Here is a 12,740-nt window from a genome sequence, read left to right as displayed (position 1 = left end):
GCCTGCCCTGAGGAAACCGACACGTGTTCTTGGAGATGCTCTCTGAGCAGACTCTAGAATGTCCTTTGGCTGGCAGGGGCCCGGGGGGAAGGCTGCTAATGCAGTTGTGCCTCAGCTGGCTCTGCTACTAGAGCCACGGGCGAGGCTGGACCTGACCGCCCGGGAGCCCTCACCCTCTCCTCACCGGGGCCGAGGCAAGGGCAGAGGACGGGGATAGGAGCTGCTGCATCCGGAGTCTCCTTTCAAACCACAAGAAGCCAGTGTGTGACACGCACGTGTAAGGGTGTGTGTGCATGTGTTCACCTTCACAGACACCACAGGCCTTGCTTTTAGAGCACGGGGGCACCCCTAGGCAGCCCCCAGCCTCATCCGCCATCTTGCCAGGCAGCTGGCAGGTCGCCCCCACCCCCCAGCAGACCCTAAGTGCGTTCTTGGAGCAACAGATTCATGAGGAGAAGGAACGCAGCACAGCCTCGGAGACGTGCTGAGACGGACGGGACCCTGGAGCCGGGCCTCCCCCCGGATCGGGCAGCCCTGGTGCCCCGCCTTCAGACAGGTGCCACGCATCAGTCAGACGTGACCTCGCCATCATACCCCCAACTCCTCTGAGAAGCCCACCAGCCACCCCCAACTGCGCCTGGCAATGCCAGCTCCTGGCCCCGGTCCTGAGAGTGGGGCTGAGCTCTGCTCTGAAGGACAGGGCTTGTGGGAGGCAGGGGAGGTACCTGCTGGGCTCTCCAGCCCAAGCTGGCCCACGGAAACGGAGAGCTCAGCGCAGGGCAGAGGGAGCCAGCCACGAGGTCCCTGGACCCAGGGCTCCAGGAACCAGGCGCACGTGAATGTGAGACAGGTCTGAGGTGGTACAAGGTAAATGGCACGGCCGGCAAGACTCTTGAGGGTCAAAGATTAAGATGTTCCCACTCTAGAGTCACACAACCGAGGCTCATGGAGGGGCAGGGACGGACGGGCCTGAAGCACCCGGGCCCGAAGCGGCACCACCTAGAGGTGACCCGTCTTGTTTCCTAGCTCCTTTTCCGGAGCTTTCCTCACCAGCCAGGACTGCAGAGCCGGCTCCTGCACACCACTCGCTCCCTGCCCATGGGAGAGCTCAGGAGGACGAGGCGGGGGCCTGGGCCACGGCACAGTCCATGAGGGCCCTACACAGAAGACTGCTACATGCACACACAACACCAGGGTGCACACACAACCACAGAGACACCCAGGCACACGGGCCCAAGCGTGCACAGCCACACACACGCCAAAAGAAAACAGACATCCGTATATAGACATCCACACCAAGCACACCCAGTGTGCATGGATCACCCAACACAAAACCCACTCACACTGGCTCACAGGTGTACTTGCACACGCACGCAGAGAAACATGCACACACTCAACTCTTGTGCACAAACGCTCACACGCATACACGTGTACTCATAGCCACTCATTCACAAAAGCAGCACAAGTGCCCAGACACACCCACATTCGTGCACTTGGACACACACACTCAGGCAACCACATATGTGCTGTCACACCACACATACCCAAAGCCACTTGTACACATACAAAGACACTCACAAACTCAGAATGACATGCAGAGGTTCACACGCTCATAGACGCACTTGGGCACCCATGTGCTCATGACTGCCCTGGCAGGTGAAGGCAGACACTCACACACAACGTGCTCAAACTCATGCACACATGTATGATTGTGCATAGACCTAGACATGTGCCCAGATACTCAAGCAGACATGTGCACACATAGGCCTGAATGCACCCCACACATGTACACACAGACACATACACGTACTCGGCATATGTTCACAGACATACACACCCAAAATCTGTGCCCTCATAGCCTGCAACTGCATCTTGTGTATCCACACTCACGCTTACTCACACCCCAACTCAAGTGTGCACACACACTCTGCATGCCTCGAACCAGCGAACATGGCCACACCCAGTTGTGAAGCCACGCCCCCACTCCCCCCCTCGCGGGTGCCAGGCGCGCACAGGGGACACTCACAGCAGCTTGAGGATTTCCACGTAGCAGCCGAGCGTGCGGTCGGCCTGGGGGCCCAGCTCGATGCTCATGGTGCTGCAGGCAGGGCTGACCATGAGGCAGTCGATGAGGTTGGGCTCGCTGTCGTTGCCCGCGCTGGCCGTCAGCGCCGGCTTGGCAGTGCTGGTGTGCTCCACCTCCACGTGGATCTCGCTGGAGGCCACGACCACCGACTTGAGCCGTGCCTCGGACAGCGTGGCTTCCTGAGACACCAGGTCCGGGCTGGGGTGCAGAAGGCGCAGAGGTAAGGTGGGCTTCCGGTCGCAGGGCTGCTGGCAGCCGTTCCGGATCTCCTTCAGGCTGGGGGAGTTGTCGCGGCTGGGGGAAGAGGCAGGAGAGGCCGTGAGGACGGGTGGCCGGCACGCGGCCCCAAGAAGTCCTAAAAGCTGCAAGCCACCATCGAGTGAGCGCTTCTGACGCGCCACGCTCCACCACGCTGAATGCCTCCCTGAACCCTGGGGCCCAGCTACGAGCCAGCGCTGGCATCTCCCACTGCACAGGGGGACACCGAGGCTCGGTCTGGGCGAGTGGCTTCCCAAGGTCTCAAGACAGGGAGGGGTGGAGATGGCATCCAAACCTGCACACATTGGCGCTCAACACACGTCTGTTGAACGAATGAGTGAATGTCAATTTATAGAGACACCTCCACTGGGGTCTTTCCTGGCTACCTTCCTGACACACCTATGAGACCCACTAAGGGGTTTTACCTCTGGTTGCTTCCTATAGTCTAACCACTTCCTCCACTGAGCCTGATGCCATCCCGTCCTCCAGGGCAAGGCCCAGGCCCCACCTCTACTGCCCCCTCCCCAGCCAGGTGAGAAAGCTCAGTGTTCCCTCTACCTGAGAAGTCACTCCAAGGGGATCCCAAACCCCAGAATTCTAGTCCTCTGGAGTCTGCAGTCCCTCCTGTCCAGAGCACCCCCACTGCTCCCGGCTAACACCCCAGGGGCAGCCTCTCCAACAGCCTGGAGGAACGATGCTGTGCAGGGCCTTAACAGGTGTTAACTGAGGAAAGGGCTCTGTGGAATCACTGATGTCCCATTTGTTTGGGAAATGCTGGGCCAAGTACAATGAGATTAGGCTGCTTTACAGCAGGACTTGTCAGTGCCTCGAAGCTGGTTAAAGCCCTTCTCTCACTGAGGGCTCAAACTTCACAGGAGAAGGGAGGCGCCTCAGGAGGAAGGTAATTCCAGCAATGGGTTTCCTTTGTTGCTGCCCCTGGACCCTCACAGCTCAAGAAAGACGTGCGCCTAGGGGTCAAATGACCTACCCTGGCTCACGGGCTCGTAAATGGAAGGGTCTGGGACTTGAAACCAGGTCTGGGACTGCAAAGCCGGGGCTCCTCACACCATGACCATGGTGGCTTCCAAGATCCTGGACAATCTCATGCAGGTCCTCCTCTTCCAGGAAGTCTTCTCTGATTTCTTCCACCCCCCGCCCTCTCCTTTCCCGCCCCTGAACTAGAGTTTTCCATCCCTGGCTGGATACCAGTGTCCCTCAGGGCACTTCTAAACATCCTAAAGCCCAATTAGATAGGAGTCTCCGGGGTGGGGTCCGGATACGAGTAACTTCTAGGTCTCCCTGTGGGTGCAGTCAAGACTGAGTCCGCTGCTCCCAGAGACGCAGCACAACAGCACGATCACAGAAGCTGCTGGTCCGGTCCCTGCCTCAACGTGCCACACGCATGCGCCCTGTGCTTCCAGAGAGACACACGTGCTCCTTGTGCACAGGGCCAGGCCGAGTGCAGAACTCGGACCCAACGCACATGGAGGGCCTGAGTTTATCCAGCACGTGCCACGGGCCAGGCCTGAGCTGAGCCCACCAACGGAGTTTAATAAATACACTTTAAACTTCGCTGGGGAAAAACAAAAGCCATCAGCTGAAGTCCGAGAATTCTACGGTTGATGGAAAACTGCGTGTGGTCCGAGGGGGGAGGGCGGTGTGACCGTCTCCTCCGTTCAGAGCTCACTTGCTCCCCAAACGCCCAACGCTCCTTCTCCCTTTGTTTGCCTCTGCCGGGGTTTAGGAGTGGATTTTCAAGGCTGTTTGGCTCAGACCGGGTGATTTTCCGGCGAGCTATGCTAACCTGGGTCAAATTGTCTGTTCTGCGTGTGAGTACATCACGTACCCACTGAGAGCACTGAGGACGCGCCCGGAGGACAGCACGGGGCTTTATCTTCCAGGAACTGACCAGCGGCCGGGATGGACCTGAGCCCAGGAAAGGTCACGGCAGCTTAGCAGCCCTCGGGGTGATTTCCTGGAGGGACTGAGGGCAGCCTTTGGAAGCCAGGCTCCTGTGGGCTCCCGGGGCTGGGCGGTTCTGAGCTGGGGGTTGGGGCAGCCTGCGCAGGAGGCAGCAGGCCCCGCCTCACCCACCGCATGCCACCACTCTGGGCACCTGGTCGCATTCGCTGTCTCGGGGTTCCCCCAGTCACGTGTGCCACCACCCCCCAGTCCATCCTGCAGCAGCTGGGGGGCATCTGGAAACTGACATCTCCTCAGGTCCCGTCTCTGCTTCAAACCCATCAGTGACTCCGATGCCCTCAGAGGAAAAACTCACAGCTAAAACACAGGCACAGCTCTGCCACTCCAAGCGTGGTCCCCGACCAGCGGCCTGGGCAGCACTGGGAGTGCTAGACAGCGAGTCTCGGGCCCCACCCAGACCTGCCACACCTGCATTTTAACAGGACCCCCGGAGCGGCTCAGCACAGGAGCTTTCAGAGCTCGGCTGGACACGGCTCTCCACGGCTGGCCAGCCTTCCTCCGCAGCTGCATCTTCTGCCTCTCTGTCCGTCTCTCTGCTCCAGCCACACTCAGTTTCCTCCACTGCCCCCTGCAGGGGCCTTCAGCGTGGCTCTGACCCCCTGTGGCGTTTGCCAAGAATGTGGCTTCCTGGGCCCCATCCAAAATTGCTGTGCCCAGGAGTCTGCGTTTTAAAGCAGCAGCACCCCGGGTGACTCTGCAGCAGGCGGCTAAGGACCGTAACAGAAAACTGTGACTCACGGCGGCTCCGTCTGCACCGCCAGGCCTTTGCACGTGCCGTTCCCTCTGCCTGGACCACCTTGTCCTGCCTCCCGCCTTGCTAACAGCCAGGAGGTCTCAATGTAAATGTTACTTCCCTAAAGGACCCCTCCCTCACCTCCCCCTGGAGCAGGGGTTCTCAACTCTGGCCACACAACTCAACTTGCCTGGGGTGTTAAAAAAAAACAATGCCCGAGCCATCCCAATTAAATCAGGATTGCAGTGGGCCGGGCCCGGGGAACCTTTCACTTCCTTATACAAGCTCTAATCAGCGGGATGCTGCTCAACGGTGTCAACCAACTCTCCAGAAAAAAAGGAGCCTTGGTTTGCAGCATGGGCCAGTTTGCGGGGTGTAAATACATCCACCAGGACCGACTTCGAGCTCCCAGCTGCGATCACTGGCTGTGGGGCCGGGAAGAGGTGTGCTTCCAGATGCCCCGGCTCCAGCCCCGCCACGGGAACTTAAATGCAGCCCAGGCTGGTCCATGAACCCCGGGTGCGGGGCCGTGGGAGTTTTCACACATCCCTGGTAAGAACCACCCACCCGACCAGGATTCCCCCACCTTGGCACCACCGACACTTTAGGCCCATCAGACGGTTCGGCTAATTCTCTGTGGACGGCTGTCTTGCGTGTGGTGGTGGGTTTGACGGCGATCCTGGGTACCAGGAAAACCCCTCCTCCCCAACCAAGTTGTGGCACCCCAAAATGTCTCCAAATGTCACCAAATATCCCCTGGGGGCCAGAACTGCCCGCGGCTGAGAGTCACTGACCGGGATATCAAGCTGTGAAATGTTTCTGGGCACCCAAAGTTTCTGTCATGTCCTTCCGTCTAACTCCCCACCCCGAAGGCGGCCACCATCCTGGCCTCTGTCATCAGATTCGTTTGGCCTGTTCTTGAGCTTCAAGGAAAAAGGCTCACACAGCAGGGACCTTTCCGGTCTGCTCCTCTCTCAGGGTTCCGCGCGTGAGATGTGGTCGTGGTTTGCCTGTTACACTGTTGTGCGCTCTTGCTGCTACGTGGCATTTCGTGTGAACGGACCACAATTTACTGGTCCACTCTACCACTGTAGGATGCTGGAATCGACGCAGACTTGAGTGCCGGGCTGTTACAAATAACGCTGCTCTAAACTTTCGTACACGCCTTCTGATGAACATGCCAAAAGCCACGATGTGGGGGGCTGCTGGGCCGCGGGGCAGAGTATGTTTAGGCTTCTGTTCTGACTGTGTAAAGCCTTCCCCGGTGACTGATGTACAGCTGGGGCTGACACGCCCTCCTGTGGACCATGTACATGACGCCTCTGGCTCCTTCCATCACCCCCTGAGCAAGCTGTCCTGTATCTGCGTGCTTACTGGCTCCCACCTGGCCCCTGCTGCTCAGCCATCGGCTCTGGGAGGGCGGGGCCCCCTCCGGCTGGTTGCCTTTGTGCCTTCAGCACCTGGCACAGGACGGGCCCTCACTGAGGGAGCGCTGAGCGGACGGGAGAATGGAGGCTCTGGCTGCTGCTGGCTCTAGTCCTCTGTCTGTGCAACAGTGTGCACGGTTCCTCATTCTGGTTCTTCCCACCTCCGCCCTTCTCCTGGGGTGGGAACTGGGAGAGCGATTTCCAGTGTCCTTGTCTTTCTGCTTCCTGCTCTGGAGTCAGGGGAACCTTGGCCCAGGGCACCCGGGCAGAGCTTCAGAGATGCAGAGGGAAACTGTGGGATCTGCCTTTCCTGCTCCTGTGCCTGCCCCCAGCCGAGTCCCAGCTCGGGCGTCCACGAGCGGGCCCAGGGAGGCTGCCACGAGTCAGAGGCTTCAGGAGGAAAAGGAGCCTGAGGGTGTGTGTGGGGGACACTCCTCAGGCCTTTCCTGCTCCCTGGGGTGACCTGGGTTTGAAGTGCATGCCGATCAGCTCCAGAGCCAGAGTGCGCGAGGCGGCGGCAGGTGCCCATCTGCGTCCACGGGGACGCCGGGATGGCTGTACAGGCCACGCGCTACCCTCTGACCTCCCTCTTCCTCTTGTTCTTTTCCCCTTTAATAGAACATGCTGTAGGGCATGGAAGAGGCACTCCGGAATGACCAGCGTGACACCTTCATGCTCTGGCCCCAGGGGTACCATCACCTTTTTCTAAACAGGGAAATGATTCAAGAATGGACATGATCCCCTCCGAACATCAACACCTGGGGCTGAGGACACTAAAAGTAGTAACCCTCTCTTTTCACGCCCTGTCATAAGAAAATACTCCCTTATGAGGGTTCTTTTGCAGCCCCTTCACCAAGAACTCAAAGTAGTGTTGTTGCAGAAGCCCCATTTTCACAGGTTTTTAGTGACTCAGAATGTTCCACCGCCTTTTCTTTGAGAAAACACTGAAATATAATCCTGTGCTGCCCCCAGCTCTAGCAGCGCCTAGACACATTTTGGTCCCCTTGGAATTGTGCAGTGTGCCACCTGAACAACTGGACAGGATGGCCGCAGCAGGTGCCATCTGTGCCCTACATATCATATCCTCTCCAACAACCCCAGAGGTCACTGTGGAAAGTTCTACACAAACTAATGGCACCCGCATCACTCCGCATCCCAGGAGCAATCCTCGATCAGGGAGGAATGGGAGCTGGTGAGTAACTATCCCAGCGTCATCATCCCTCACGGGAATGACTCTGAGATGTGTTCCACATGGTCTCCCAGGAGGCCCCAGTGGAGGATGCACAGGTGCCTGCAGCAGTCACCTGCTTAACACAGACCCTACTGGCTGTCCTCCCTTCCCAGGCTCCCTCCCAGTGCTGCCTGGGGTCACCGCCCTAATACGCTGCTGGTGCCCAAAGCCAGGGAGACCCAAAGCAGTGGTTCTGCCACGCCCTCTTCCGGCCACTTGAGACCACAGTGCCGTGTTTGATTGTTTTCATGTTTCTCACATCCGACACAATCCTGCGTATCTACTGGTCCGTCACCTCCCAGGTGTGGTACAGCTCCGAGGGGACAGTGAATCCGAGCGCTCGTTTCCTCCCTGGCACCGAAGGCTGTGCCTGGCGCGCAGTAGGCACTCAAGACACGTGTGAAGGCTGCGGCTGTGCTCACGGATGATGTGGAAGGGAGGAGCCCTTATAGGACCCCTAGTGCACATCCACACGTGCACAGATTACACGCATCCGCACTCACACATTCATAAACATGTGCCCACACGTGTGTACACACACACGCCCTGATGTGTCGCATGCACCAGGCCGTGAGAAATCTTCAGAATAAAATACTTGTCCCCGAGGCCGGGTCAACACAATGGCCTCGTGGCGGCTGGTGTCGATCCACGGGTTTGCCTTTCCAGTACCATCCCTGGGTGTGAGCCCTGGAACCCGGGGGCACACGGGACTCGGCAGCCATGCTGGAGGCAGCGTCGCCAAAGCCACTCCACCTCCCCGGCCTGGTCAGGTGTGTGCCGGCCACCGACCCTGGTGCCTCAGCCCCTCCCTGTCCCCACCCAGGCCCTCCGTGGCGGCGGTGACTGACCTGTTGATGAACTCTTCGTAGCAGGAGTAGATTGCAGCCAGGCACACGGCCACCAGGTTGGGCAGGACCCGCGGGTGGGGGCAGTGCCCTGTGGGGCCGTGCATGCTGGAAAAGAGCAGAGGGCAGGTGAGACAGCAGCCGCAGGAGCGAGGCCCACGGAGGAGGCCGAGGAGGCAGGGAGCTGGCCTCGCACAGCTGGCGGGGGGTACTTTGGGTCCCGGCTTTGCACACGCAGGCAGCAGGGCGCCACTCCTGGCCGCGGGCTCCAGACCCAGGCTGCCCGGGTTTGAGGCAGCTGAGCGGCCCAACAGCTCCTTCAACTCCCTGCTCTCCGTCTCCTTAGATTAAAAATGGGACCACAGCCCCTCCTCAGGGGCTTAGAGTAAAGACCCCACTTTCTAATTTATGGGAAGACAACACATGGTGGCCAGATGTCCTGGGACAGATGCCTTTATGCCTGGCGGTTCTGGAATAATTATTCACAACAGCTCATTTTACTCCCCAAAGTGGCCTGCTTTGGAGGGAAAATGATTACGGTCACCCTGACCTAACACGGGGTCTGGGGACACAGCTGCTAAGTCCTCCATAAATGCCAGGTACTGTTATCTGTCACGACTGTCTCTGTGCCTCAGTTTTCCATCTGTAAAATGGGGCTGACACCCCTACCCCCAGGGCTGTTTGGGGCCTGGGGACAGTCCCTGTCACGGGCCTGGAAAACTGCGGTGGTCTCGGGGACGAAGGGAGGCCTGGCCTGAGAACTTGCACAAACCCCCCTGGGTGCTTTCTAGGGGCCCTGCGCCGCCAGGCTCCCCAGGAGGACACGCCGTTCGGGTTTGGAAACGCTCTGTGACTCCATGTGAGTGCGTCTAGGAAACGTGTCGCTTCAGAACTGGCGGGAACAGGCTCTTCTGACTTTCTTAAGAGCTCAGAAGAGCCGTGCCGACAGCCGCTAAGGCTCCCAGCAAGCGTACGCCTTGTTCTTAGTGTCTCCCGCATCAGCTCACCGAGTCCGCGTGTTAACCGGATTGAGTGGGAACTATGGTTCTCATTTTACACATGGGGAAACTGAGGCAGAGAGAGAAAAGGAAAAATCCAAGAAAAAGCAAAACTCCCACAAACGCCAGAAGGGAGTAAGAACCAGAATATTTGGCTTCCTCTGGGCCAGGCTGGGGAGGTGGCTCTTTAAGTCCCTGACGTTGACCCTCCGGGGTCACCAGGGGAGTGTCTCCTACACATCCAGCACCTGCAGCCCGAGGGGGTGGCAATCCTCACGTTGTTCAGGGTTGTCACCCTTTGCTGACTGAGCATCAGGCCCTGTGCTAGGGGCTTCCTCATAGATGATCCTATTTAATCACACAACAATTCATCCTCTGTGAAGAGCAGAGGAAACAGGAGCAGAGAGGTAGAGCGACTGGCTCAGAGTCACACAGCAAGTAAGTGTCTCAGACCACACGTGGTCAGGAGGAGCCAGCGGAGACCCTGGTAGAAATGAGACGCTGGGGGCCTCTGACCAGCCTCCTGGCTCCCCGGGGCCCCGTGGAGTGAGCATCTCTGGGAGAGGAGGGCTGGCTTGAAGGCCGGGTCAGGGGCCGGCCGGGAGACCCACCTCTGGATGAACTTCTTCACCACTTCCATGCCCGCGTTGAGCTCGTTCAAGGCAAGGATGTACTCCTGAGTAAAGAGCCGCAGGCGGGGGCACTTCCCAAAGTCCTGCAGGGAGAGCGAGGGAGGGGCTGGGACCCACGGGGCCGGGGCCACGGGGGAGGGAAGAGGCCACGCGGAGACACCCTGTCTCGTCTTTCTAGAAAGCGGCTGGCACCCCTTGCTCGTGCTGGTGATGGCCGTGTCCTGGCGGGAGGGCACCCACGCCCGGTGGTCGCTGAGTGGCGGGGCACCACCTCCCCACCCAAGGACGGCGGTTGCACCAACGTGCTCCGAGCACCGGCCAGCAGGCCTTCCCTGGGCATGGCCAGGCCGGGCGCCAGACCCTGGGCCGGACACTGCTCTGTGAGGCAGCCGAGCAAGGCCGCGCTCATGGCAGAGGCAGGGCAGGCGCGGGCTGGGGGCCTGCGGCGGGTGGGGACATCCTGGGGGACAGAGGAGGCAAAGCCAGCAGGACAATGTAGCTCCCCGTGTCCTCAGCCCGGTCGTCCTCAGTGAGGAGCCGCCAGTCCTTCTCCTACCCAGGGCAGGAAGGAGCCCAAGAATGAGACATGGCCTGGGGAGGGAGCGGTTCCCAGATGTAGGCTCCTGCTCCACGGGGACTCCGGCCCTGCACGGGGCCCAGAACCACACTTAGTGACCCTGCCAGGACCTGGGCCTTTCGGCTGTAGAAAAAGCCACCCATAAAAGGCACGGGGGACCAAAAAGGCAGGTGAGACAGACGGCCAAGGTTGAAGAAGGCTACCTGGACAAATAAGGGTGGGTGTGAGAGGGACATGAATGTGGGAGAAGGCATGTGAGAGAGATGGAGTGTGGGGGGAGGTGTGTGTGAGAGAGATGGAGTGTGTGAGGAGGAGTGTGAGAGAGAGGTGGAGTGTGTGAGGAGGCCTGTGTGTGAGAGATGGAGTGCGGGAGGAGGCGTGTGAGAGAGAGATGGAGTGTGTGAGGAGGAGTGTGAGAGAGAGGTGGAGTGTGGGAGGAGGCGTGTGAGAGAGAGATGGAGTGCGGGAGGAGGCCTGTGTGTGAGAGATGGAGTGCGGGAGGAGGCGTGTGAGAGAGAGACGGAGTGCGGGAGGAGGCGTGTGAGAGAGAGATGGAGTGGGAGGAGGTGTGTGAGAGAGAGATGGAGTGCAGGAGGAGGCGTGTGTGTGAGAGATGGAGTGGGAGGAGGTGTGTGAGGGAGATGGAGTGTGGGAGGAGGCGTGTGAGAGAGAGATGGAGTGGGAGGAGGTGTGTGAGAGAGAGATGGAGTGCAGGAGGAGGCGTGTGTGTGAGAGATGGAGTGCGGGAGGAGGCGTGTGTGTGAGAGATGGAGTGTGGGAGGAGGTGTGTGAGAGAGAGATGGAGTGCGGGAGGAGGCGTGTGAGAGAGAGATGGAGTGCGGGAGGAGGCGTGTGAGAGAGAGATGGAGTGGGAGGAGGTGTGTGAGAGAGAGATGGAGTGCAGGAGGAGGCGTGTGTGTGAGAGATGGAGTGCGGGAGGAGGCGTGTGTGTGAGAGATGGAGTGTGGGAGGAGGTGTGTGGGTGACGGAGCGCCGAGGGCGGTGTGTGAGAGTGGTGGAGCACGGGAGGAGGCCTGTGTGTGAGAGATGGAGTGCGGGAGGAGGCGTGTGAGAGAGAGATGGAGTGTGTGAGGAGGAGTGTGAGAGAGAGGTGGAGTGTGGGAGGAGGCGTGTGAGAGAGAGATGGAGTGCGGGAGGAGGCCTGTGTGTGAGAGATGGAGTGCGGGAGGAGGCGTGTGAGAGAGAGATGGAGTGCGGGAGGAGGCGTGTGAGAGAGAGATGGAGTGGGAGGAGGTGTGTGAGAGAGAGATGGAGTGCAGGAGGAGGCGTGTGTGTGAGAGATGGAGTGGGAGGAGGTGTGTGAGGGAGATGGAGTGTGGGAGGAGGCGTGTGAGAGAGAGATGGAGTGGGAGGAGGTGTGTGAGAGAGAGATGGAGTGCAGGAGGAGGCGTGTGTGTGAGAGATGGAGTGTGGGAGGAGGTGTGTGAGAGAGAGATGGAGTGCGGGAGGAGGCGTGTGAGAGAGAGATGGAGTGCAGGAGGAGGCGTGTGTGTGAGAGATGGAGTGCGGGAGGAGGCGTGTGTGTGAGAGATGGAGTGTGGGAGGAGGTGTGTGGGTGACGGAGCGCCGAGGGCGGTGTGTGAGAGTGGTGGAGCACGGGAGGAGGCCTGTGGTGCGTTCAGCCAGGGGAGGCAGGGGAGGGAGGGTGTATCCAGGGTGGTGGCTGGGGCAGAGGGCAGGGCTGGGCAGCCGGGAGCAGGGGGCGGGGGGGGGGGGGGGGAGGTGGTGGAGAGAGCAGGTGGAAGGAGGATCCCTCAGCAGGTGATGGGACAGGCTGGCCGCCCCCCCCCCCCCCCCCCCCCCCCCCCGTCCTGAGGAGCCCAGGCTCCCTAAGTGCCCACATGTCCCTGCAACTGAGGCTACCACGGGGCTGGAGCAAGGACACTATAGGAGGGGCATTACTGGAAACTGAGGTGTTCTCAGGTCCCCAAAGGCCCAAGGCAGTGGGG

At 59.7% G+C, this 12,740-nt stretch overlaps 1 protein-coding gene across 2 annotated transcripts in view; it reads right to left on the bottom strand.

The window, feature by feature from the left end:
- CMIP (c-Maf inducing protein) overlaps positions 1 to 12,740 on the bottom strand; it is a 239,991-nt gene that overhangs the window by 24,026 nt on the left and 203,225 nt on the right. For both annotated transcript variants that reach the window (XM_044761603.2, XM_070500721.1), the window contains exons 8-10: positions 10,173 to 10,276; positions 8,567 to 8,671; positions 2,027 to 2,380 (exon numbers count right to left, since the gene is read on the bottom strand). In XM_044761603.2, coding sequence (XP_044617538.1) covers positions 2,027 to 2,380; positions 8,567 to 8,671; positions 10,173 to 10,276 — 563 coding nt within the window. The remainder of the gene's footprint in view (positions 1 to 2,026; positions 2,381 to 8,566; positions 8,672 to 10,172; positions 10,277 to 12,740) is intronic.

This window comes from Equus asinus, chromosome 28, assembly GCF_041296235.1.
Source record: "Equus asinus isolate D_3611 breed Donkey chromosome 28, EquAss-T2T_v2, whole genome shotgun sequence".
Lineage (NCBI taxonomy): Eukaryota > Metazoa > Chordata > Mammalia > Perissodactyla > Equidae > Equus > Equus asinus.
This window is presented reverse-complemented; position numbering and strand designations above follow the sequence as displayed.